A 27,325-nucleotide genomic window follows, 5' to 3' on the forward strand; every position below is an offset into this window, starting at 1 on the left:
ATTTATGTCTCGCTTTCTGTTCAACAATACATTCCACTTGTAGACTTAGCTTCTTTATCTGGCTTTACATGTGAAGGGCATCTGTCACAGCACGGCTTGTTTGTTTTAGAGTTTGTGGAATTTCTTCCCCCGAACATATCAGCTCAGAAATCAGACCGTCCTTGAACGCATCATCAAGGGGAGATTGCATACCAATGCTTTACTGCTGGACCATAACATTCAAAAAGGGATAAGAAGACTATAGATAGTAAATGCTCTTTGATGGATAACCTAATGATTTAGTTTTGTACTCTTCGGTGCACACTAATATGAAGTATAGTTAATGAGCTGGAACAAGGAGAAGTTATGCAAAGGAGGGCGAGGCGGGTTAAAATGGAGATTTTATGAATCGACACCTCACTGAAAGATAATCTCCTCACTATCATAACAGCTGGGTAACATTGACTGATTGTTATTTAATATAAGACTAATACAGAAGCACACGGGTGTTCAAATCACTTGAATTGGTTGAATTCCCTAATGTATTGAGGCCTAAGCTGGATAATTGGGTCGTAGGAACTTTATTTGTGGTAAACCCCACCCGTCTAACACGCAAAGTAGATGAAAACAAACGCCACTAATGAATACCTTTTTGACTATCAGGACGATGACGGAGTTACCGTGTGTTTGTCACCGTGCCTCGGGCTCTTTTGCGTCACGTTTTATTCACCGTTCATTAAAGTGGCTGTTTCATAACACTTCATCTGCATTCACCCTCAGTGAAGAGGTACTGTACACACACACACACACACACACACACACACACACACACACACACACACACACACACACACACACACACACACACACACACACACACACACACACACACACACACACACACACACACACACACTGGGGATAATGAAGAGACTGAGACTTCCTCGCCTCGATGTAAACTCTCTTTGGTCTCTCTGTCCTCCTCCGATCGCTTCATTATCCAGCCAAAAATGAAAAATACTTCCAAAGAAACCATGACAACAACACGGCTCACTGCCGCTTCTTCCAACAACAAGATAAGGAGAGGAAGCGAGAGTAAAAAAAAAGGTCTCTCGTCTCCGTTTTGCATAATGTGTTTTTAGGGAGGATTAGTGCTAAAAGAAAAAGGGGGAAGTGCCATCGTAATTGTGATCATTTTGTACAATGGCTCCTCACCCAAGAGCATCAACAAATACAGACATCAAAGAGAGGCGCTGCAGCAGGGTGGGGGGGGGGGGGGGGGCGTGAGGGAGATGGAGTTTTAGGAGAAAGGAGGCCAGCGTGTTGGGGGTGAAGATGTAACTGAATTCGTGGCGCTTTAAATTGCAATGATGGGTCTGGTTTCCTGACATCAAACACAATAAGGCAGCTTTTGTAAAATAAGAAAAAAGGGGGATTTTCATACCATTGAAGTATTCCTTTTGTATCAGCTTTGTTCATTCGCTGATGTCTTTTGTTATTCTACATTTGGCGTGCGACCAAGCATAGCAAAAGAGTAGAGTAATCCTGAGTCGGAATAAAACATCAGCTCCGTTTCCCCGCGTCGTCTCACTCGTGTTTTCATAGCTGTTCGTTCACCGGCTGTCACTCAATGTTATATATTACATGCATTTTCAAACTGCTTGTTATTTCATCCATAGGGTGCCAGAGAAGTGAGGTTTACTTGACCCTGAAAAGCAGCGAGTGATAGAAGAGTTGAGATCTTGAAAATATTGATACTGTGGGTTTTGAAATATGCTATAGTTTTCAGGTCTGGCAAATGTAAATCTAAGGGGATGAAAACAATCGTATATCTCCAAATTCTTCCACATTTAAAGTGGACCTATCATGCTATATTTGAATAATATAGTGTAGGACCATACCTATATAAGGCATATTTATACTTTTTTTTTTTTCAAAATACCAAACAGATCATGCATTTTAGCCATGCCTCATTTCGCTCAATTTGACCATTTCTAGCTCTGGGCTGATTCACTGAGAACAGCACCATCTACAGGCCTGGCATATGTACTACAGCGTCTCCAGCGCTTTCGAACGGCAATGGCCGTGGCTGTCTCCTCCTGATTGGTGGAGTTGGCCCAATAGCCGTAGCGCCACCGTCCTGACGTCAGGACAGTGTTCAAATCTGGATCAGTTTTTATCAGATCCGTTGCAGCCCCTTTTTTAGAGATTTGGGTATGGAGGAAAATAGAGAGGGTTGTGTTTTCTGACACTTGGTGAGTTCCCTACAACACCGGGGACACATATTCATGTATAAAAGACGTACAAAAGTGCATTTTGCATGATAGGTCCCCTTTAAGGGAATGTTCAGATTTGTGTATATATGTGGAGTTGAATAAAGTATTTATCCATGGTCAGCAGCACTTGAAAAAATGCAATACTGTACATGCAAACAAAGACATTTTTAACAACTACTATCAGTATATGCATTATTCAGACGATAAACCTCTGTTTTCAGTGCATTGTATCCAAGTATGTTGTCTTTAAAACTAGCATAAATGAAAAACTGAATCCATTTCATTTCATTTCATTTCACACCTTTATTTATCCAGGTTGTATCCCATTGAGATCATTGATCTCTTTTTCAATGTCTTAGTTTTCCTTTATGGAAAACAATAGGCCAATCTTCAGTAGGCGTTTCATCGCACATACAGTAGGAGCCTCCATTGTGCTGCTTCCTTTCATGCATTTACATTAACCAGTGACCCAACCCTCTTAATTATACGTTCTCCTTCCAGTGTTATTCTTAGCATCCATAAGCGTCATTTCCTTATTCACACATGAGCTACGCTGCCTCGTCTAATTAGTCTTTACACATTACCGTACTATCAGAGAGTTGTAGAAAGAACACATTAAAGCACTTTATTATCTTATAAAGGCATACGATTCACTATGAATGCAGATGTAAAGAAAAAAGACAGAATGTTTTAAAGGTCACCTATCATGCTATTTCTAGGCAATAGCATAGGTCTCAGATATATAGAAATATATAAAAAACATGTCTCTGAAGTGTTTTGCTCAAAATACCAAACAGATCACCCATTCTAGCCATGCCTCATATCCCTCTATTTCACTTCCTGTTTCAAAAGTGCTGATTCTGCTGATATAAAGCTTTAAAAAATAAAAAAGGAGGGGGCTGAGCTCATGCGGGACCCGGCAGCTACCGTCTAAACTAAATACTGCCGTGATGAAACGCCATATCATGGATTATCAAGGATTCTTTCTGAAACAGTATGGAGCTCAAAGGCTTTCTCTCTTGCCGGTTATACCACAAGGTGAGTTCCTTTTTATTTCCTGCTTCTTCACACACATGCTCTCCAGTACAGGTTAGCTCTGAGTGTTAGCGATGCTAATGTAAACACCGACCATATTACGTCCAAAACAGTCGGGCATTGTTTCTGATAGCAACGTTTCTGATAGGGCCGTGGGTCCACATTTCAGATATTACGTCATATCGGACGCAAATCTGGATTAACTCCATTGTAGCCCCGTTTTTAGAGATTTGGGTACGGAGGAAAAGAGAGAGGGTTTTATTTTCTGATGCTGCGTGAGTTCCCCGACACACCGGGGACACATATTTATGTATAAAAGACATCAAAAAGTGCATTTTGCACGATAGGTCCCCTTTAAAGGTAACTCATGTTGAACATATGGAAGTCTTTCTTAGTTTAAGCAGCCTGCTGGTGCTTCACATTGAGTTCTTTATTGAAAATTATGTTTGTAAATTATCGTTATTTGCAACCGTGGCGTCGTCTAAAAAAGACCAAGACATGAATCGGATGTATTTATCTTATTTCTGACTAGGAATCTTTGTATTACATTTTTTTTAATGTGTAAATCACAGTCAGAAAATGCAAGGTGATAATTCACAACAAGGCGTCTTATTCCTTTTTCTGTTCCTAAAAACTTGAGATATCGTCTCTTTAGGCTTTTATTCCACAAACCTCCATTCAAACCAGCTAATGTTTCCTATAAGCTGCACATGTACATGCTACCTTACAGCGTGTCACATTAGCTTTCATGCTAATTTACTGTATGCTGCTAGCGGTCTCATAAGCAGGAATATAAATGGGTCCTTAGTGCAGTTTCATCATCTCGTTATATCGGCTTTAAGAATCAGTGCTTGTCATTTCCATTAGTTACTGTAAGGCTAATTAGCTGTGATTATACCGGTGGGGGGGGCGGGGGGTGCTAACCTGTGTGTGTGTGTGTGTGCGTGTGTGTCTGTGTGTGTACTTAAGTCTATGGCCATCAGACGTCGCAGCATTGGCCTGCAGCAATAATGTGTTTGGTTCAGGTCTGTAAGTAAGACTATCTCTTTTATCCATCTGTCTCTCACTAACACGCAGTCCTGTATTTGTAAAGCAATTCACATGCAAAGACGGAACATAATTCTACTTCATCGTAAGCCCACACTGCTGCTTTATTCGTGATGAATGTTCTTTTTTTCCGAGAACATTACGAGTAAACAAAAGGTTCAAAGTGGTGCTTGTACATGAATCATTGTGGAGCAACTCAGTTCTACAGGTCTGTTGATGATGTAACTATTAAGTAGACATAATGGTGTGAGAACATAGTTAACGGCTGCATGTGTGCACAGTTTCAGACCAGACTAAGTCTAGCAACATGCCCCCCCGGGGAGATGGCTGTAAGTCCCAATCTGTTGGACGTTTGGCCCGACATCTTCCGAAGACTGCTTTGGATCAGAAGCACAGAGTCTGATCTGATTACTGTCGTTATATACCGTCAGCCATCAAAACAGTGAGATTCAGAAGAGTGTAACACACAGCCGTGACCAAAAGCTGAACTCTGGACGGTTTCCCAGACGATGAGTGATGTCATGGCCATCTGTGCTGTGAAGGCATCCTGCGGTCAGGAAGTGGATCCTGTAATAATCTCTAAAATGATCTCTGATGTAATGGTTGTGTCAATTTATAGCTCAGCCACTGGAAGTCTTCAGCAGAACAGAACCAATGTATTTAAAGGTCCCCTATTATACTGTTTTTCATCAATATATTATAGGTCTCAGATATATACAAATCTCTGAAGTGTTTGGCTCCAAACATCAAACAGATCATTGCAGCATTACCCATAATCCCCTCTGTTTCAGCCCTGTTTCCAAAGTGCTGATTCTCTGTCTGTTACTTTAGAGGAAAATAAGGAGCCCCTCCCCACGCCCCTCTGAGAGAGATTTGGTTACAAAGAACTCAATGGTGCTCTAGGAGAAGATTCAGGTGATAAGGTGGGTGGGGGGGTTACCTTGGTTACTGATTGGCTAATGGTTACTCAAGCCAAAAAATCGTTATGACATCACAAAGTGGCCAAAATCTGATCAGCTCATTTTCAGACAGGTTTTTATATAAATGGATCAGGAGAAAAAGAGAGAGAATCTTTGTTCCTGAAACTTTCAGAGTCTCTTTCCACAGAGGGGACACATGTTGATGTAGAAGAGACATGAAGAAGAGGGGACACATGTTGATGTAGAAGAGACATGGAGAAGAGGGGACACATGTTGATGAAGAAGATACATGAAGAAGAGGGGACACATGTTGATGAAGAAGAGACATGAAGAAGAGGGGACACATGTTGATGTAGAAGAGACATGGAGAAGAGGGGACACATGTTGATGAAGAAGATACATGAAGAAGAGGGGACACATGTTGATGTAGAAGAGACATGAAAAGTGGATTTTGCATAATAGGTGACCTTTAAGCTGACTTTACTGCAGGACTGCGTATTGTGATGTCACTTCCTGGATAGTAATCTCACTCAAAGTTGTGTTTAGGCTCTACTAGTATCTCATACATTTAGCATGTTCCTGTGTTTCTGATTATGACTTTAATAAGGACTTTAATGCTTGAATTAGTCCTAAAACCAGGAAATGAATTAGCATTTGATCACTTCTCTTGTCTTATCAACGTTTTTGTTTCAACATGCTTTTGGTTAAATATCTGAAATCTACAAAACACCTAATCGCTAGGCCTGAATTGTTATATATGAGAGTAATATTGATCTCTTTGCCTTACTGTCTGCACATTTTTAAACTTAGAAACCACCTTGTAAAATAATTTTTTTTTTTTACTTGCCAACGTCAAGGCTGTTGGAAGATGAAATTGTTTAATTAACTTTAGCTTATAGTATGTGCCAACTAGTGACGTAATGCAATGCGACAAAACTCTGCAGAATGCTTCCTTCTCTTCTCAACATGCGACAGCCTCTGACAGATGATTTGCTCCTTCTCTCTGCAGTGTCCTTTAAAGTTTCCTCTGGTTATAAATCTTTGATCTGAACTTTACTTTCTGAGTTCCTGAAAAGATCCTGTGTTGCTGTCTCCGTTCCCTAAACGCTGCGGTGTTGTATAAGGTGTCAGACGGCACTAAATCCTCCTGAGACCCGCTTCACTTCTACAGCTGGTAGTTGTAGTTTCTCACGAGGGTGTCCTGCCTCCCCCCTCCTCCCGTTTGCCTCTCTCCCATCTCCTCTCGTTCCCTCTCTCTGCGTCTCTCCATTTTCAGAGTGTAGCGCCTGAGTGCCACTTTCAACAAGCGGAGCGGATTCCTCAGCGTTGCCATGACAGCGTTGTGTGTGTGTGTGTGTGTGTGTGTGTGTGTGTGTGTGTGGTGTGGTGTGTGTGTGTGTGTTGTGTGTGTGTGTGTGTGTGTGTGTGTGTGTGTGTGTGTGTGTGGTGTGTGTGTGTGTGTGTGTGTGTGTGTGTGTGTGTGTGTGTGTGTGTGTGTGTGTGTGTGTGTGTGTGTGTGTGTGTGTGTGTGTGTGTGTGTGTGTGTGTGTGTGTGTGTGTGTGTGTGTGTGTGTGTGTGTGTGTGTGTGTGTGTGTGTGTGTGTGTGTGTGTGTGTGTGTGTGTGTGTGTGTGTGTGTGTGTGTGTGTGTGTGTGTGTGTGTGTGTGTGTGTGTGTGTGTGTGTGTGTGTGTGTGTGTGTGTGTGTGTGTGTGTGTGTGTGTGTGTGTGTGTGTGTGTGTGTCACCTGCATCACAAACCCAGACGAATGCAGGCGTCTAGCTCACGCACCAACATCCCCCTCACACACACACACACTTACCGACTTTAGATGGGGAATACCCACAGAGGAGTTGAGATACCCCTCACTGATTTATTAATGACAGCAGGTGGAGATGGAGCGAGAATACACCGGGAAGAATGAAAAAGTGGAGAGGGGTCGCACAAAGGAGACAAATAGCGTGCATGTTTTATTAAACAGTCGGGGTGTTGGATTATTTACTGCAGCTGGAGGAGGGGTCGATATTGGCTCATATACACACACTCACACACACTCACACTCTCAGGCAACATGCTTAAGACAAGGCACTACTGTATGTGACATTTTTGTGTAATTGAATGTCAGGAGACATTAGAGGATGGAAGAGCAGGAGGGACGTAAAGAGGACACACTTGCCACTTTCTATCACGTGTTGTTCAGTCTGGACAAACACATTAAGGGGCATGTGAACACACACACACACACACACAGCAATTACTGAATTTGTCTTTGTTTACCTCCATTTGCTTGGCTTGGTTTTCCTCTCATTCTGGAAGTATTCATTGCGCCAGAGATTATATTGGAAGCGTGGGAGAGAGCGTGAGGACGGCTCGTTTCCAGGGAACTGACCCGTAAACACACACCTTCCACACGCACGTATGCAAACAGTGAGCACACACACACACAAAATCAACGAGCGTGTCCCACTTAGAGTTAGCTGTTTGGATGCAAGTTTTAATTTGACATTTCCTTTCTTTTTTCATTCTAAAATAGAGTGACTATAACCAAACTTAAATTCCCCTAGGATAAAGTATTCTGATTCTTATCAAATTAGATAATAAACTTTTTGATGCAAGCATCCCTATTGTGCTCTAAAATGATTTAATCAAAATGCAGGTTTTAGGACTGGGTAGAAATCTGCTTCAATTGACTAGAAAATATACACTTTTGCCATTTAGCCTCCATTTTGTCTAGGCTTCACATCATTTGACAGGATCTACAGTGCATCCGGAAAGTATTCATATCCCTTCACTTTTTGCAGATCGTCTCACGCTCCATCAGCTTGGATGGAGAGCGTCGGTGCACAGACATTTTCAGATCTCTCCAGAGATATTCAATCGGGTTCAAGTCTGGGCTCTGGCTGAGGCACTCAAGGACATTCACAGACTTGTCCCGAAGCCACTCCTTTGTTATCGTGGCTGTGTGCTTAGGGTCGTTGTCCTGTTGAAAGGTGAACCTTCGCCCCAGTCTGAGGTCCAGAGCGCTCTGGAGCAGGTTTTCATTATTTCATTTCATTTCAAACCTTTATTTATTCAGGTTGTATCCCATTGAGATCATTGACCTCTTTTTCAAGGGAGACCTGCTGGAGGATCTCTCCGTACATTGCTGCGTTCATCTTTCCCTTGATCCTGACTAGTCTCCCAGTTCCTGCTGCTGAAACTAGGGCTGCTCGATTATGGCAAAAATCATAATCTCAATAATTTGTGTCAATAATTGATATCACGATTATTAAAAACGATTATCCATTTACTTTGAAAACTTCAATTTATTGGAGAAATTATTTTTGAACAGTATGTTTTTAACAGTTGATTACCCTGAACTTCAAGTTTAATTCAACTGAAAAACCAATAATTAAAAAAAAAAAATCTTTAAATAAATAATAATAATAAAAAAATAATCGTTTTATTTCGATTACGTTGTTTTCGTAATCGTTGCAAGCCATAATCGTAATTGCGATTAAAATACGATTAATTGAGCAGCCCTAGCTGAAACACATCCCCACAGCATGATGCTGCCACCACCATGCTTCACTGTAGGGATGGTGTTGGCCAGGTCTGGTTTCCTCCAGACATGATGCTTGGCATTCAGGCCAAAGAGATCCATTTTGGTTTCATCAGACCAGACAGTTTGGTTTCTCATGGTCTGAGAGTCCTCTAGGTGCTCCATGTGGGCTTTCATGTGCCTTTTACTGAGGAGTGGCGTCCTTCTGGCCACTCTTCCATTAAGGCCTGATTGGTGGAGTGCTGCACAGATGGTTGTCCTTCTAGAAGGTTCTCCCATCTCCACAGAGGAACACTGGAGCTCTGTCAGAGTGACCATCCACCGGGTTCTTGGTCACCTCTCTGACTAAGGTCCTTCTCCCCCGATGTTCAGTTTGGTTTGGGCAGCAAGCTCTAGGAAGAGCCGTGGTGGTTTCAAACATCTTCCATTTGCAAATGATGGAGACCACTGTGCTCGTTGGGACGTTCAATGCTGCAGACATGTTTCTGTACCCTTCCCCAGATCTGTGCCTTGATACAATCCTGTCTCTGAGGTCTACAGACAATTCCTTGGACCTCATGACTTGGTTTGTGCTCTGATGTGCACTGTCAACGGTGGGACCTCATATAGACAGGTGTGTTCCTTTCCAAGTCATGTCCAATCAATTTAGTTTACCACAGGTGGACTCCACTCAAGTTATAGAAACATTCCAAGGATGATCAGTGGAAACGGGAGGCACTTGAGCTCAATTTTCAGCGTCATAGCAAAGGGTGTGAATACTTATGTACATAAAACGTTTTCAAAGTATTATGGGGTATCATGTGTGGAATATTGAGAGACAAAATGAATATAATCCATTTTGAAATAAGGCTGTAACATAACAAAATGTGAAAAAGTGAAGGGGTATGAAACTATGAATACTTTCCGGATGCACTGTATAAGCAGCTCTTCCCTTGTGGCCCCTCAGACACTAACAGTCTCTCTTATGAAGCTCATTCTCTTGTCTCTGTCATTCCTCTCCTCTTTCTCCCTCTCCTCTCTTTGTCTCCCTCTCTCTCTCTCTCTCTCTCTCTCTCTCTCTCTCTCTCTCTCTCTCTCCCTCGTGGTTCCTCCGGCTCGTTAGCAACGTTTAGAAATGTTTCCGGCTCATTTGGCTCTTGGCTCTTGCGTTGACATTAAGCGGTGTGATGAGCTGCTGAAACCCCGCGGCGGACATGACACCTCCGTCTCTGTCAGGTCAGGACTCTCAGCTCAGCCACCTGTTCTCTTCTTCTTCCTCTCCTATGTCAGTGAGGAGCTATAATGGTGGTTTTCCTACAGGGGGTTTAAATGATGACAAAACGTCAGAGTGCAATTTAGACAGACAGCAAGTGATACAGTTTTGGATATTTAAAGGTCCCCTATTATACTGTTTTTCATCAATACATTATAGGTCTCAGATATATACAAAACATGTCTCTGAAGTGTACACAGAGGGGACACATGTTGATGTAGAAGAGACATGGAGAAGTGGATTTTGCATAATAGGTGACCTTTAACTAATCATCTCTCTCTCTCTCTCTCTCTCTCTCTCTCTCTCTCTCCTCAGACGTAGACCAGCATGCCGTTGGTGAAGAGGAACATCGAGCCCCGGCACCTCTGCCGCGGGGCGTTGCCTGACGGGGTGACCAGTGAGCTGGAGTGTGTGACCAACAGCACTCTGGCAGCCATCATCAAACAGCTGGGCAGCCTCAGTGAGTATCAGGAGTCAAGTGTAACACACACAGGGGGCTCAGTGAAATGTCTGATATCTGATTGAGGCTTCAGGAAAAGAGTCATGTTTGACACAGACAGAGGGCTCAATAAAATATCTGAAATCACAATATGGACGAAGCAATATTCATATCGCAGGAAGCACAATATTTTTTAAAGGCTTAATATGTGTTCAAATACAATTTTAGTTAAGTATTGCAGAGTCATCATTTTAATATATCTTTTAATGATAATGAGAATAATGATGCAAAATGTATCACTCAAAATAAATGCAATTAGTTATTTGTGTGTTCAGCCCTAAACTTATGAATGAATTTGTATTTCCTTTTTCTCTTTATCTTGAATGACTAGATGTTGTAACATTGTCTACTAACCTGAGTTCATCTTGGAGAATGCTACCTATGCTTAAATACTAAAGCCTCCTGTCCACACTAGCATTTAAAACTCATCTCAGTATAGCTCAAAGTTGAGTTGCAGAGCACACACTTGTGCCAGACGAGCGATTATTCAGTGAAACACAGATCCTGTTTGAATTTGATTAACAGTCGGCGTCTAAATGAAATTCAGCGACAGCTCTGGGAGAGATGCTCTGCCTCGACTCCATCTGTCATCTCATTGGTTTAGAGGCAGAGAGATGTGTGCATGTTTATATGTGTGTGCATTTCATTAGGCTTCGAGGTGCACTGTGTTATTGAGGATGGCTTCTCAGTAAATACATTCAAATATTTGTAATTCTGTCACACACACGGCAGACATCCATCTCGGTGAATTTCAATCATCTCCTGTTTAATCTGAATATGTTTGGAGAGTTTTCTAACTTTTATTTGGGCTGTAACTCACTGAAAAGGGATTTTATAGTCATTTCTGTTAGTCCAATTAAACCGTAATGCCTGCTGCATAAATCAAGAAATTCCCAGTGACTGAACCCCCAGAATGCAATATTGTATACTATTTTTATATGTGTGTGTGTGTGTCTGTGTTTCCGTCCAGGTCGCCATGCAGAAGACATTTTCGGAGAGCTGTTCAACGAGGCCAACAGCTTCTACCTGAGGATGAGCAGCCTGCAGGAGAGGGTGGACCAGCTGGCCGTGAAGGTGACGCAGCTCGACTCCACCGTGGAGGAGGGTGAGGACCAGAGTTTTAATTAGTCATGTTACGTTCGCCAACGATCCGATTCATTTGGAACGGCTCTTTGGTACGAACCAAGGGAACCGAGTCGTACTTGGTGAGAGCCGTTCTTTTTATCGTTGGTTCACTTGCCTGCCATAAATCCACTCGCCTTTACGGGAACTTGCTTTTCCTGAATGCACATTAGCCATAGATGATGATGGCATAACGCGTGCTGCTTGAGTAGTAGTTTGGCTGGCTGAGAGATGTAGCAAGTTATACATTTTTCTGTGAGTAAAAGTAGATTCCTGGCAATGCAGTCAATCATTATCCTGGTGATTATTTCGCAGATAAACCTATTAGCCCCGCCCCCTTAAAAAAAAAAAACGGCTCTTTTGAACGGCTCTCGGAAAAGAACGGAGCCATAAGATCCGGCTCCCTTCAAAGAGCCGTAATTCCCATCACTAGTTTTAATTAGTAATAAAGAAAGCTCATCACGTAGGACAAAAGGTTTCAGTCATGGGGATGTGCATTTGTGTGTGTGTGTGGCCCTTTAAATGTCTTGTCCCTGAGGATTGTAATGAGTGCTGTCTCAGGTGTGTGTGTGTTCATGTGTGTGTTTACAACTTGTTCCCCTTTGTTTCATGTCTGTCTGCTTTATCACTATCTCCATTTCAATGTGTGTGTGTGGGTTTGAGTACTACTGAGTGTTTAGTGAACAGAAAAACACACACTCACATGTCGCTCAGTGTGTGAGTGTGTTTGTGTGAGCCATGATCGCTATCTCCATCATTAAGCATCTCACTATCTCTGAAGGTCAATTCTTTTAATGCAGTAATTGATAGGCACACACACACACACACACACACACACACACACACTGTGATGATCCACTCAGCACTTACAGAAGGGTTTCAGAGTAGAGTACGGTGGCCCTGGAGGCTCAAAATCAACTTAAAAGGGAAATATGAGAAACCTCAAAGCTTAGTGCTTTTCCCTTTTTCTCTCTTATATATTATTTCTTCCTCATCTCCCCAAGTCTCCTTTTCTTCATTTGTCTCCTTTCTTCACCCTCTCTGACTACTTCCAGTTCTCTTGTTATCATCCTCACCTCTCCCTCTGTCCTTCCTTTCATCTAATTGTCCTCCATCTTGTTATATAATGATTCCTTCTGTCCTATATCTATTTTTCTCTCTCCTTTTTTTAATTCCAATCTCTCTCCCCCACTTTTAATCTCCTCTTGCTTCCATGTCTTTCCTCCCTCTCTCTCCCCCCTCCTTATTAATATTGCCGAGTCATTCTGCAGCGCGGCGCCTCAGACAGAGTTTCAGAGAAAGCTGCACAGACGGCGATGAAAAGGAAAAAGCTCAGCAGTCCTCAGCCGTATCTTCCTCTCCTCCTCTTCCTCTCCTCCTCCGTTCATTACCACGCTTCTTCTTCCTCCTACGCACAAGCAATTTGTCCGTCCACCTCACATTCACTACCACTTCTTTCTCTGCCTTCTCCTTCCTCCTTCTCGCCGTCTTTCTGTGATTCTTCAAGCTAGCAGGCAAATGAAACCGTGAGTGAGTGAGGGAAGGATGGAAGAAAGAAATGAAGGCAGCAAGGAAGGAAGGAAGGAAAGGAAAGACGGTGAAAGGATATAGGAAGAAGGGAAGGGTTGTAAAGTAACGGCCCGTCCACACAGCAGCGTTAAAAAAATCTTGGAGGTGGGCGTATCTGAAGCTTGGGGATTTTTTGCGAGCAAGGCACCAACAACCAATCACATGAATCTCCCGCCCCCGACATACAAAGCAAAAAAGCCCGAAGTAAACTGGATATAAACTCCCCAAACAGGCGAAAACCTACCACTGTCTCTGCCACCTCCCTCCATGCCTGGCTCCTCCGGTTTGTATCCCGGTAGGTAAATAGGGACTGGTCATAAAGCACCGGGTGATTCCCTACCGCTAATTTCTCCTCCATGTTTTGGAATATGAGGAAATGACCTGTGGTATGTCTCTCCCAGCATACACGCGGTTTGATTGGCTAGCGCTTGAACTGTCAGATTTGCATACACGGGATTTGATTGGCTGACGCTTCCACCTCAGCTTCAAAAGTTGAACATTGCTCAACTTTTGAAGCCTGAAAATCCTGAAAATCTCCGCTCTGCTTCCCACAATGCAGTTCGGCGAAAAAGTGAGGGAAAGTGACGTCACCCCATTCAAAGTGAATGGGCAGAAGCGTTTCAAGATTTTTTTAACGCTGCTGTGTAGACGGGCCGTAACACTTGAAAGAGGGAAGGAAAGGATGGAAGGAAGGAAAGGTCATGAAGAAAAGTAACAAGGAAAGGGAAGGACAGTACATATCTCATCAAGTCTTTCCTGACTTAGATTTGCGCCTAAAAAGCATATTTTCGTTTTCTTTGCATTTAAAATGTGAAAAAAAATGCCATTTAAAAAAATATATATATGAATGACTGTTTATGCACGACATGTGAAATCGTTATTGAACAAGTAGTAAAAAGGTCTCTTTAAAAGGACATCACATATAGTGTAGGGAAGTCAAAGACAGACCATATTAGCTTCAGAGATCCACTCTTATCTCTTTGGTTGTGGATTTGAATCGCTTCTGTTCACTTCACTCGTGTCAAATGGCATTATCGCCCTCTGTTCATGGGAAAGGAATGATGCGTCACACACACAACAACACCCCCACTAACAGAGCATCTCTTTGAAACCGATATTCATTCATCCAACACGCTTCCTTCTACTTCCTGTATTGCGCTGCACCTCCTCCAGGACATTGAAATGATTATTAAAGCATCCACGTACATGTCAGACGTCGTGATACATTCATCTGGTTATTCGCAGTAACACAACATATTTGTATGAGATGGAAGAGAGCCGGAGGACACGAAGTGAGAGGTGATGGAGTGTGTGTGTGTGTGTGGGGGGGTGTGTGTGTGTGTGAGAGAGAGAGAGAGAGAGGGGGAGCTAGAGGACTCTTTGAAGATGTGTGTGAATGAAAGTTGCATTAGCTGCTAGTTTTGTGGATTATTCATTTGGCTGCAGGGACGGAAGCTTAGGAAGGAATGATCAAACGGCGAACAGACAGGAGTGTGTGCTGACTACAGAAACACACACACACACACACACAGAGATCAAACAGCCAATCGCTCGCTTGTGCTTTAGGAATTCGCCGTCAGAGGGTTTTTTTTCTGACGCTGTTAATAACTGCGTTCATCATACACACACACACACACACACACACATTTCATAAGTCAAGTAAATCAGTGGTAGCAACATATGTCACACTGACACACTTTAACCTTATTACACACACACACTGAGGCAATATGTGTGTGTGTGTGTGTGTGTGTGTTTATCCATCTGTTTGATCCTGGATAGATTTCCACTACTGTAGCGTTAAATCTCCTGTCGGGGGGTTAAGGGATTGGCACACACACACACACACATATATGTCTTCTCTGTCTCACGCTCCCTTCTATCTCACACACACATGCTATCTCTGTTCTATGTAGACAAATCCAATTATCACCTAGTTCTACATGTACACTTAAATGAATTACATGCAAGAAAATGTGTTTACTAAAAAAACACACGCTATATTTTCTTGTTACTGCTGCAGTGTGTGTGTGTGTGTGGGGGTGGGTGGGTGGGTGTTAAGCTGGTGCAACAAGCTCTGACACTAATCTGTCCCTGCTGTGCCATTATCATACTCTGTGTGTGCGCCTATGTATGTGTTGGAGGTCATACAGTGTGTACGCTGTCTATGTGTTATTATAAGGTTTTACAGGCACATACAGGGGTTTTTATTTCCCGTTTCCTCCTATTATTGTGGTAGAAACCTTAAAACCTGAACCATCCTTTTATATAAGTATGATTAGAGCATACAATTCATTCAATATTTGTATTAAAGGAGACATCCATTGATGTTAAGTGGGCCCCAGGAGTCATTTCTGTCATGAAATGTCCTCATTTTCTGTCAGAACTCGTAGTTTGTTATCGCCTGTTCTTCTGCTCCTGTGAGCAATTTCCCACATTCCCCGAATGCCTTTCAAAAAATCCATAAACACATAAATCTCCAGGTCCAAGGCTCGACAGTGTGATATTCCTAGGCTGCACTTTTGCATTCAAGCTGGCACCCACGAGTGTGTGACTAAATTGTTCAAATCTAATTTCCTATTTTTGCTTTTTCGATGAATGAAGCATAAAATGATGTGCTCTGAATTTATTGCGTTGAAGGCCTGGCCCAATAAACAATAGGTAGATTAAAACAAGATGTACTTAATTTTTCTGCTGTTAATCAAAAAATAAAATCTTATGAAAATGCATTTTCTTGCATTTTTCATCTAATAAATCTAATTACCCTACTACATGCTGAATGTCCAGGATGTTGGTAAATATCAACATTACAGCCACTGAACATAACGTGAATCATTATTTGACATCTGTTATACCCTGCATAGAAGTTTTAATTGTATCTTATTTTATTTAATCTCAAACTGTCTATGCGGTGGGATAAAACTTTAAATCTAAGTAGCCCTGGATGATATGTGCACTGACAAGAGATCATTAATTCCCATAAATCCTGATTTGATTTATGAGTGCCTCTGCAGATCAGAGAACAGTACATTACACGACATGTCACTTGTTAGACGCTTTTATCCAAAGCGATTTACATACTCAATACTGTGGACAATCCCCACAGGAGCAATTTGGGGTGAAGTCTGTTGCCCAGGGACACAACGACATGCTGACTGCAGTGGGGTTTGAACCCCCCAGATCAGAGGGCGGCGCTGCACATCCAGGATTAAGCTGCTAATCCGACGAGTTATAAAAACAGCTGTTTTCAGGGATTATTTCATAAATGCTGTGTAAATGATACGCAGAAAACAAATCTGCCTTTTGTTCGACCTCACTGTCTCGTTGTTTACTTGATTTTAAAGGTCATCAATATATCACAGGTCTCAGATATATCCAGAGCCTGTCTCTGATTGGCTGAAACACCAAACAGATCATTGCAGCATTACCCATAATCCCCTCTGTTTCAGCCCTGTTTCAAAAGTGCTGATTCTCTGTCTGTTACTTTAGATGAAAATAAGGAGCCCCTCCCCACGCCCCTCTGAGAGAGATTTGGTTAGAAAGAACTCAATGGTGCTCTAGGAGGAGATTCAGGTGATAAGGTGGGGGGGGGGGGGGTTACCTTGGTTGGTGATTGGCTAATGGTTACACAAGACAAAACATCGTTATGATATCATAAAGTGGCCCAAATCTGATCAGCTCATTTTCAGACAGGTTTTTATAAAAATGGATCAAAAAGAGAGAGAATCTTTGTTCCTGAAACTTTCAGAGTCTCTTTCCACAGAGGGGACACATGTTGATGAAGAAGAGACATGAAGAAGAGGGGACACATGTTGATGTAGAAGAGACATGAAGAAGAGGGGACACATGTTGATGTAGAAGAGACATGAAGAAGAGGGGACACATGTTGATGAAGAAGAGACATGAAGAAGAGGGGACACATGTTGATGTAGAGGAGACATGAAGAAGAGGGGACACATGTTGATGTAGAAGAGACATGAAGAAGAGGGGACACATGTTGATGAAGAAGAGACATGAAGAAGAGGGGACACATGTTGATGTAGAAGAGACATGAAGAAGAGGGGACACATGTTGATGAAGAGGAGACATGAAGAAGAGGGGACACATGTTGATGTAGAAGAGACATGAAGAAGAGGGGATACATGTTGATGAAGAAGAGACATGAAGAAGAGGGGACACATGTTGATGTAGAAGAGACATGAAGAAGAGGGGACACATGTTGATGAAGAGGAGACATGAAGAAGAGGGGACACATGTTGATGTAGAAGAGACATGAAGAAGAGGGGACACATGTTGATGTAGAAGAGACATGAAGAAGAGGGGACACATGTTCATGTAGAAGAGACATGAAGAAGAGGGGACACATGTTGATGTAGAAGAGGGGGACACATGTTGATGTAGAAGAGGGGACACATGTTGATGTAGAAGAGACATGAAGAAGAGGGGACACATGTTGATGTAGAGGAGACATGAAGAAGAGGGGGACACATGCTGATGTAGAAGAGACATGAAGAAGAGGGGACACATGTTGATGTAGAAGAGACATGAAGAAGAGGGGACACATGTTGATGTAGAAGAGACATGAAGAAGAGGGGACACATGTTGATGTAGAAGAGACATGAAGAAGAGGGGACACATGTTGATGTAGAAGAGACATGAAGAAGAGGGGACACATGTTGATGTAGAAGAGACATGAAGAAGAGGGGACACATGTTGATGTAGAAGAGACATGAAGAAGAGGGGACACATGTTGATGAAGAAGAGACATGAAGAAGAGGGGACACATGTTGATGTAGAGGAGACATGAAGAAGAGGGGACACATGTTGATGTAGAAGAGACATGAAGAAGAGGGGACACATGTTGATGAAGAAGAGACATGAAGAAGAGGGGACACATGTTGATGTAGAAGAGACATGAAGAAGAGGGGACACATGTTGATGAAGAGGAGACATGAAGAAGAGGGGACACATGTTGATGTAGAAGAGACATGAAGAAGAGGGGATACATGTTGATGAAGAAGAGACATGAAGAAGAGGGGACACATGTTGATGTAGAAGAGACATGAAGAAGAGGGGACACATGTTGATGAAGAGGAGACATGAAGAAGAGGGGACACATGTTGATGTAGAAGAGACATGAAGAAGAGGGGACACATGTTGATGTAGAAGAGACATGAAGAAGAGGGGACACATGTTCATGTAGAAGAGACATGAAGAAGAGGGGACACATGTTGATGTAGAAGAGGGGACACATGTTGATGTAGAAGAGGGGACACATGTTGATGTAGAAGAGACATGAAGAAGAGGGGACACATGTTGATGTAGAAGAGACATGAAGAAGAGGGGACACATGCTGATGTAGAAGAGACATGAAGAAGAGGGGACACATGTTGATGTAGAAGAGACATGAAGAAGAGGGGACACATGTTCATGTAGAAGAGACATGAAGAAGAGGGGACACATGTTGATGTAGAAGAGGGGACACATGTTGATGTAGAAAAGACATGGAGAAGTGGATTTTGCATAATAGGTGACCTTTAAATCTCTCTCTCTCTCCGCTCCTCCCAGTCTCCCTGCAGGACATCAACATGAGGAAGGCCTTTAAGAGCAGCACCACCCAGGACCAGCAGGTGGTCTCCAGGTCCTCCGTCTCCAACCCCGTGGTGGAGATGTACCATCGCTGCGACAAACCCCCCCCACTCAACATCCTCAGCTCCTACAGGTAATAATACTAATAATAATAATACATGGGATTTTTATAGCGCTTTTCCTAATGCTCAAAGACGCTTTAACGCAGTCCAGTGAGCTGAACACATGATCTGCCTTGAGGCTTTACACACATCATCCTAATGTTATTGACTACGTAAGATAATTACGAATCATTATATAAAACATGTTTGATATTGATGTTCTTTATTAGTTCAAGAAATATTAAGGTGTGAACGATCAGCGATGAAATATTCAGCAGAAACCTGTCAATGAGAACAAGCTAATCGGGAAGCGTCAACTTGTACCTTGCTAAAGCTAACATGCTAGTTATCCATGCTAATGAGCCGAGCTAATGTTAACTACGACGATAATTGTAAGACCTACATTGCTCCCACTTCATTTTAGGTTATTTTTTAATTGTGATTGATGCTCCATCTTCATAAATGACTACATTAATCATAATGTAAGTTACTTAGTTGTCTGGTTTCATCACAATCTATGATGTGAATTAGCTACTGTAGTAACCATGCTAATGTAGCACTTAGCCCATCGAATGCCTTGACTACAATTCAAAATTGGAGAACTCTTTTAAAACTTGCCCCACGTTTTGAAAATCGTAAAAGTAGTACATGTATTTTATCTTAAAAAAATGATCAAATAAGGTTTTATTTAGTTGCATTTGCTCCTTAACCTCACACACATCCTGCTCCATTTTCTTTCCATCCTACGTCACGCCGCTTCTTTTTTTCAACCCACTTTGTCCCCCTTTCTCTACAGGGACGACAAGAAGGACGCCTTGAAGTTCTACACCGACCCCTCGTACTTCTTCATCCTGTGGAAGGAGAAGATGCTGCAGGCCACCGAGGACAAGCGCAAGGAGAAGAGGCGGCAGAAGGTGTGTGTGCGTCTGTGTGTACGTCGACTGTGGGTGCGTTTCACTTCTCTTGTTTTTCATTTCCTCGCTCCTCGGTCCTCGGTATCACCGGAAGTTGATTAGTCTGCGCCATCTTGAGTAGCGTCCCAGTGGCCTTATTTGTGCCGGAGGACCGAGGATCGAGGAGTGATAACGGAGGAACTACCAGACCATCCTCCGGTGAAATCTTCAGAAACTCGCCCCGCCCCCTTACTGTGTATCGCTCACTGATTGGACGATGCAGCGCATGCACTGATCCGGCTGCTGTGAGGCGATCAGCTGAGCGGCGTCATCACAAACGGACGTCGCTTCACGTGACGCTCCGGAGGAAACGACGTCCCATTACTCTTAAAACTCATTTCCCTGCTTCTCGTGGTTTCCTTGCGTCTCTCCATGCTTCCCTGGTGGGAGGGACTAGTCGCAGGGAAACGACGCAAGTGAGGGACGCAAGGAATCCATTTAACCGAAGAGAGACGCACCCTGTGTGTATACATCAGTTTGTGGAGGTCATGTGTGTTTGTGAGTGCATGTTGGAGAAACGTTGTCCTAAATATGTGTGTCATTAAACACATGCTGCAGGCTGGATTTGTGATTGTGAGCGTGTGACAAAATGTTAAACACATCCATCTTCTGCTTAATTGTGATTGTGTTTTTATGCTGCTCTTTCATTTGATGCATTCCTGTGTTACATCATTAGCTTTGCTTCGTTTTGTAATTGGTGATTGATCAGCAGGTGGACAGGGACTCATAAATGACCAAAGGGGAATACAACTGTTTTTAAATGAAACCATATTGACATTCATACAGAGATGTAGCTACTAAATAATGATCCTGAACCTAAATACGTATTGTCTTCTATTTCAAATTAGATTTTAAGAGCCAGAAACTATTATCAATCTAAGTTTATTCTACTTTTATCGAAATGTAGTCCAATTTCAGTCATGGATAGCACACGTCGTTTTTATTGGATACAAAAAATTACAGGGATAATTTGCTGAGTGAGTCTTGTATATCTCTTCGAAACAGTCACTAATGGCGCATTTCCATGACAGCGCGGTTTAAGCGTGCCGTGCCGCGCCGTGCCGTGCCCGGCCCGTTTTTGGTTGCGTTTCCACGAGGCGTAGTTCCGGCTAGCGGGTGCTTTTTCACAGTTTTTCTGGCTCTCCAAAATCGAGGTTCTTTCCGGGCCAACAACCAGGCTGAGTATGTGAGAGAATCGCTGGCAACTACAACACAATGAACATATTTGACCGTGATTTAATTGTAATACACGTTTCAAAATGATGCCGAAGTAACAACATACTGATACCGGTTAGTAAAAACCATGAATTAATGCTTTGACAAGTCTGCAGACAGACGGCAGGCGAAACACCTTTTAAAATGTGTGTTTTCTGAATGGAGATTGGCTAAGCTAACGCAGTATATGCTCCAACCGTCCACACTCACAACAACGGCCTATACAGACATAAATAAAGCAGCGACTGTATTCACCATGACACAGGCAGTCTGTGGTTTGTACTTGTTTAACTTTTGTCTAGTTTCTGAACATATATGAGGAGCTGTGAGCTCTGAGTGCTAACAGCTAACGGCTGTGTTGTTTTTCTGGGGTTCTCATTGAAGATGACGTCACGGCTCCGCCTACACTGCGTTACTATAGTTACTGCCCCAGTTCCTAAACTGTAATGGAAACGCAGCATAAAGTGAGCCTGGCCTAACAAGGCCTAACGAGGCCTAGCCATACAGCCCTGCAGTGGAAAAGCGCCATTAGTGTCCATTAGGACCAACATAATTGGCATACAAATGTAATATTTCTAGCTAAATTGTATTTATTTATTTATTCCCCTTTAATTCACTTCTCTGGACATGTTTCGACCCCCTGAACATCTGCTGCTGTACGTGTTAGCGCTGTGCTATGTCAATATGTCTGTTTAATGTAATGCTGCTCACGTGTTTATGTTCCCTCCTTTTCAACCTGGAAACTGAATAAAATCTCCCACAAAGATGGAGGATCTAATCCTTCCTTCTTCTTCTTCCTCTTTCTCTAATGTATAGAGTTATCTAGCCTCAAAGACCCCCCCCCCCTCTCTCCCTCTCCCTCCTCAGTCTAAGCTTCTTTCTCTCCCATGTTTCCATAGGGCTGTCCGGCCCACCCTGACAGGCCCCACTCCAGACAGGCCCCACCCAGGAGCCCCCTGTCCATCTCTGTAAGACAACCCAGACTCTTAACCCCTAAACCCCCCACTTCCCCCCATGCACCCCTGCACCCTCACACACTCACTTTTATAGAGGAATTTGGGTAAGAAACGGGCAGGAAACTACAAATGTAAGCTCAAAACTAGCCATTGTTTGCATTTCAGTACTAAGAAATAATGTGTGTGTGTGTGTGTGTGTGTGTGTGTGTGTGTGTGTGTGTGTGTGTGTGTGTGTGTGTGTGTGTGTGTGTGTGTGTGTGTGTGTGTGTGTGTGTGTGTGTGTGTGTGTGTGTGTGTGTGTGTGTGTGTGTGGTGTGTGTGTGTGTGTGTGTGTGTGTGTGTGTGTGTGTGTGTGTGTGTGTGTGTGTGTGTGTGTGTGTGTGTGTGTGTGTGTGTGTGTGTGTGTGTGTGTGTGTGTGTGTGTGTGTGTGTGTGTGTGTGTGTGTGTGTGTGTCGTTGATTGCCACCTCGTCCTCTCTCTAACCCCCTGTGATTGCTTTGCTTCCTGTCTTGTGTTGCCTTAAGTTTTGGCTCCTTCATTGTGTGTGTGTGTGACCCCATGATGAAGGAGCTGGTGACAGGGTCCTGTTCTCTTCCTCTGACCCACACTGATCAATAATCAATAACTAACTTTCTCTCCGTCTGTCTGCCTCGTCTCTCCTGCAGGAGCAGCAGAAGCAGGTGGAGGACCCCAGCAGAGAGGTGAAGAAGGTCAGTGATGATACACACACACACACACACACACACACTCTGACACTACCTGTAGACTGCCTTTCCAAAAGAGCATTTTGCAGTGGAACATAATGTGTGTATCAGCTCCATGCTTCAGACTCACTCTTGAATGTAATGTCTTCTCTCTTGACCCATGCTTCACCTTTCATACACATCTGGTCTATAGTGTTTATGTTATGTTGCTGACAAACACAAAATTACAACCAGACCCAAAACAAGATCTCCTTGGAGGAAAAAAACATATAAAAAAAATCTGAAATCTTCTTGAAATCTGGAGTAACCGGCTTTTAAAAGACAGATCCTCAGATGTTATTTATAACTCAGGTTTTTATGAGTGTAATAGAAGAGAGGAGACCTTTGCCAGCATGGAGACCACTCTTAAACCATCCTTAATAAAAGTATATTAAATCAATGTATTAAATGAAAGACGATGAGACACTCGGTGCCTGTTAGTGGAGTAAGTGGAGACCACAGTTAAAATGATACAGCAGCACACTTAACCACAAGATGTCATCATCACTTCCATTATTCATTCCTGTCTTATTCTTCCAGTGATAAATATTTACATTTCCCGCCTTTTTTTTTAAACTCTCTTCAGGTGCGTAAGGCTCGTAACCGCCGTCAGGAGTGGAACGTCCTGGCCTACGACAAAGAGTTCAGACCAGACGCCCGCCTCACCCCCTCCCCCTACCACGGCATGTCCTCAGAGGGGTCCCTGTCCCCTGATAGCAGGTACACACACACACACACGCACACACACTGAAACAGACACACACACACGCACACACACTGAAACAGACACACACACTGAAACAGACACACACACGCGCACACACTGAAACAGACACACACACGCGCACACACTGAAACAGACACACACACTGAAACAGACACACACACTGAAACAGACACACACACTGAAACAGACACACACACTGAAACAGGCACACACACACACTGAAACAGACACACACAAACAGAAGATTGTGGACTGGGAATACATAAACACTCATGGGACAGACATATTATTGGGGTTTAACGGTGACGTTTTCTGCATTGGAATTGTAACCAATCTTCATTAATTTAATTTTTTCTCAGAATTAAAATGCTATAAATAGTCTGCAGGTATTTGTATGAAAAAACGTCTCACAATGACACACATCAAAGGTGGGGCAGGTAATTCACTTCAGAAACACTTTTTGTTATATTCCATGGAATGCTCTTAACATCCCGATAGCAATGAATACATTAAATGCTTTGACAATAAATACATACAATAAATATCATCTGTGGAAGCCGTGGCGCTGTAAAAAGCACGACCAATCATCTGAGCCGGCCCGGCTAAAATAACTGGATGGCCTACCTGCCTGTCAGCCTTCCATCTGTGCACAAACTTATCTCGTCCCCTCATTGGTCATGTGCGCGTCCGTGTGTGTTGGAGGAGGGGCTCTGTAAGGAAGTCTGAAGGAAGGAGCAGATTCTTTCCGGTTGTGTATTTTCAAATTCTGGCGCACTCCAGCTGGTTTCTCCATTCTTACCTACCCCTACCTTTAAAGCACCTCCCTGTGATGGAGGTGAAATCAGACGTGCTGTACTCTGGAAGGCTCTGTGCTGCCCTCTGCTGGAGATGGTTATTAAGAGCATGTGGGTTTATTGAATTGGTTGGATCACTGCAGTGGCTAAATGGGGAATAAACTGGGAATGAAGTAACAGTGTGTAGAATAAAAATTAATTGTAATAAATGATCAAAGAAAGACAGTAAATAAGCCCCTCTTCTCTCCCCAGGTCGATGACCTCTGACTCCTTCCCAGCGTCCCCCTCCCACCCCTCGACCCAGGTCCCGAGCACCGTGCACCCCCCCGACCACGGCCGGGAGCACCTCAGCGCCGCGGCCCAGACTCAGTCTCTGGACCGGATCCTGCGGCCCCCCAGCGGGCCCCCGGGGGCCGTAGGAGCGGCCGCACCGGGGCGCCACGCCGCCTCTCTGGGCCGAACGCCTTCAGGAGCTCAGCCCGGAGGAGAACCGGCTGTTAACGGGCCGAGGCAGCCGTCCGTTAAAGAGTACCGGGCCGGGCACGGGTACGTTTTATTGATACTAATACCCACTGTACATTTTACATTTATGTTCAATTTAATATTGAATAATCCATTTCTTGCCCAATAATATCCTGCATTGTATTTGTTACTGGACATTTGTATTTCCACATGTACATATATCTTTTTACTTTTTAATGCTATTTTATTTCAGCAATATTTTGGACTGTTAATCTTTTTTTCTTTGTATTTCTTATTTAGGGAACGGTAGATACTAAACTTATTATTTACAGATCTGTAGATAGAAACTCCTTATTTAGGAAGCATAAAATATTTTTTAAAAGATGTTTAGGGAACGGTAGATATCAAATTCCTTTTTTAAGGGCCCTTACTTTTTAAGAGTTCCTATTCACATGTTGATGTTTTTTTACCTTAGTTGCCCATTCTGTCACCATTATCCCCTTATATCCACATATTTAACCACCCTTTTTTAAAATATATTATACATGCATAATATGTAATATACGCATATTATATATACATATTTACACATATTAATAATACATATTTTTAACGAGCGAGGAACCATATTTGGTAACTTCCGCACACACCAAACATGGCATCCCCCCCCGCGACTCAGTGAGGTCGAGAAGCATGTGGTTTTCTCCCAGCCAATCAGCGAAGATCACTCTACGCCACAGAGCGCGCCATTGGGGAATTTGACCAATCAGCAGAGGCCTGAAACGGGCCTGAAACGGGTTAGGGTTAACCCAATAATAAAGGGTTACACAATATGAACCTCATACCTGTTTCTTCTTCTCTCTCTCCCCCCCCCCCCCCCCCCCCTACAGTGGTCAGCCCTCCACCATCCCAGAGTACTACATCCCCCCGGCCCCTCCCCCTCCCCCCCCCACCATCCCCTCGGCTCAGACGGCCTTCGACTCTGCGGCGGCTGTTCCTCCCTCCGCCGTCCCCCCCCTCCTCCTCCACCCTGTCCCGCCCTTACTCCCCCTCCCCTCCTCCTCCCCCGGCCAACTACGTGCCCTCCCCCTCCCACCCCCCCTCGGGCGCCCCCCCGGCCGCCCCCCCTCCCCCCCCACCAGGGGTCCCGACCGGGTACCACGCTCACCCGTCATCGGGGGACGCGGCCAGGAAGGCCACCGCCATGCTGGGGATGATCCCGATGAGCGACGCCCGCTCAGACCTGCTGGCTGCCATCCGTAGAGGTGAGAGGGGGGTTCAAGAGGGTGTTCAAGGTCAAAGAGTTAGGGTGTTCAAGGTCAAAGAGTTAGGGTGGACATTCTTGAAATGAACTAGTCAAAGAGATGTCTTTCTGGTTCTTTAATCTTTTGCTAAAGAGGCAAACAACATGAAGAGCAATGTCTCCACAGCCGAGTGCAAGTACTCAAACTGAAGAGAGCTTTTATGCAGTTACAATATATACATGCTTAGTCATGAGATAACTGACCCATGACCCTATCAGAGTACAGTAGACCCATGGTCAGACCAATGATCAGATCACTGTGTGGTCACATGACACCTTGTGACTGATCACCTTCCTGAGTGCTGAGACCTACTGTCTCTCGACATGTAAGGCTTACAAAATGGTATTATTTATATGTTAAATATAACATCATAGCAGTCAATTTTCTGATAATCACAATTTCCATTACAAGGTCAAGGAGAAGTTCGGATTTAATACTTAATTAATATGTTGCTACTAGACCTTTTTAAGTATTAAACATGTTAAATAATTATTTTTAAACTAGAACTATTTGTATATATGAATTACCTATCTTATGAGTGTTCAAGACTTTTCTGAGTTTAATGTATTTGGTTGCATGGTCCTTGTTGAAATAAATACATAATAATTAAGGTCAAAGGTCAAGGAGAAGTTCAGATTTAACACTTCACCGCCCCCCCCCGTCCCCAGGCATCCAGCTGAGGAAGGTGCAGGAGCAACGAGAGCAGGAGGCCAAGAGGGAGCCGGTCGGAAACGACGTGGCGACCATCTTGTCACGCCGCATCGCCGTGGAGTACAGCGAGTCCGACGACGACTCCGAGCTCGACGAGAACGAGTGGTCTGACTAATAAAGTTTAAAATAAAGGGAGACGGAGGGGTGGGGGGATCACTGGGAGTAAAAAGGGGGGTGAAACATTGAGACACTGAGGTGGTTATGACGGGGGTTTGGTGATTGTTCATCATTAACATTTCAACATTCTTACAGCAACAGGTAGAAGACGTATATTCTGCCTCCCATGGTAATTTACCCCCCCCCCCCCCCCCCCCACTCATTTCTAACCACTAACACTCAGCCGTGACAAACAATCCTCTCCCTCGCTACGTATTCGAGTGGTAGTTATTAAAAGTATTACAGGTTGTGAGCCTATATTATGTGAAGGAGGGCCCCCCAGTGAGGAGGGGGGGGGCGATGTGTTTACAAAGCACATGGTATAGCACAAGCAAAACGAATTATAGTGCACTCTTAACTTATCTGCCAAATGCT

At 43.5% G+C, this 27,325-nt stretch overlaps 1 protein-coding gene across 1 annotated transcript in view; it reads left to right on the top strand.

Moving 5' to 3' along the window:
* Positions 1-27,085, top strand: part of zgc:109889 (uncharacterized protein LOC553542 homolog) — a 35,689-nt gene extending 8,604 nt beyond the window's left edge. Inside the window, 11 exon segments of the mRNA XM_034145523.1 lie at positions 10,364-10,508; positions 11,518-11,652; positions 18,807-18,960; positions 19,725-19,842; positions 21,996-22,064; positions 22,719-22,763; positions 23,383-23,516; positions 24,570-24,863; positions 25,670-25,792; positions 25,794-26,044; positions 26,752-27,085. Of these exon segments, the coding sequence (XP_034001414.1) occupies positions 10,376-10,508; positions 11,518-11,652; positions 18,807-18,960; positions 19,725-19,842; positions 21,996-22,064; positions 22,719-22,763; positions 23,383-23,516; positions 24,570-24,863; positions 25,670-25,792; positions 25,794-26,044; positions 26,752-26,909 (1,614 nt within the window). The 5' untranslated portion in view covers positions 10,364-10,375 and the 3' untranslated portion in view covers positions 26,910-27,085.
* The last annotated feature ends 240 nt before the right edge of the window (positions 27,086-27,325 follow it).

The sequence above is a fragment of the Trematomus bernacchii genome, unplaced genomic scaffold (assembly GCF_902827165.1).
Source record: "Trematomus bernacchii unplaced genomic scaffold, fTreBer1.1, whole genome shotgun sequence".
NCBI classification, from domain to species: Eukaryota; Metazoa; Chordata; class Actinopteri; order Perciformes; family Nototheniidae; genus Trematomus; species Trematomus bernacchii.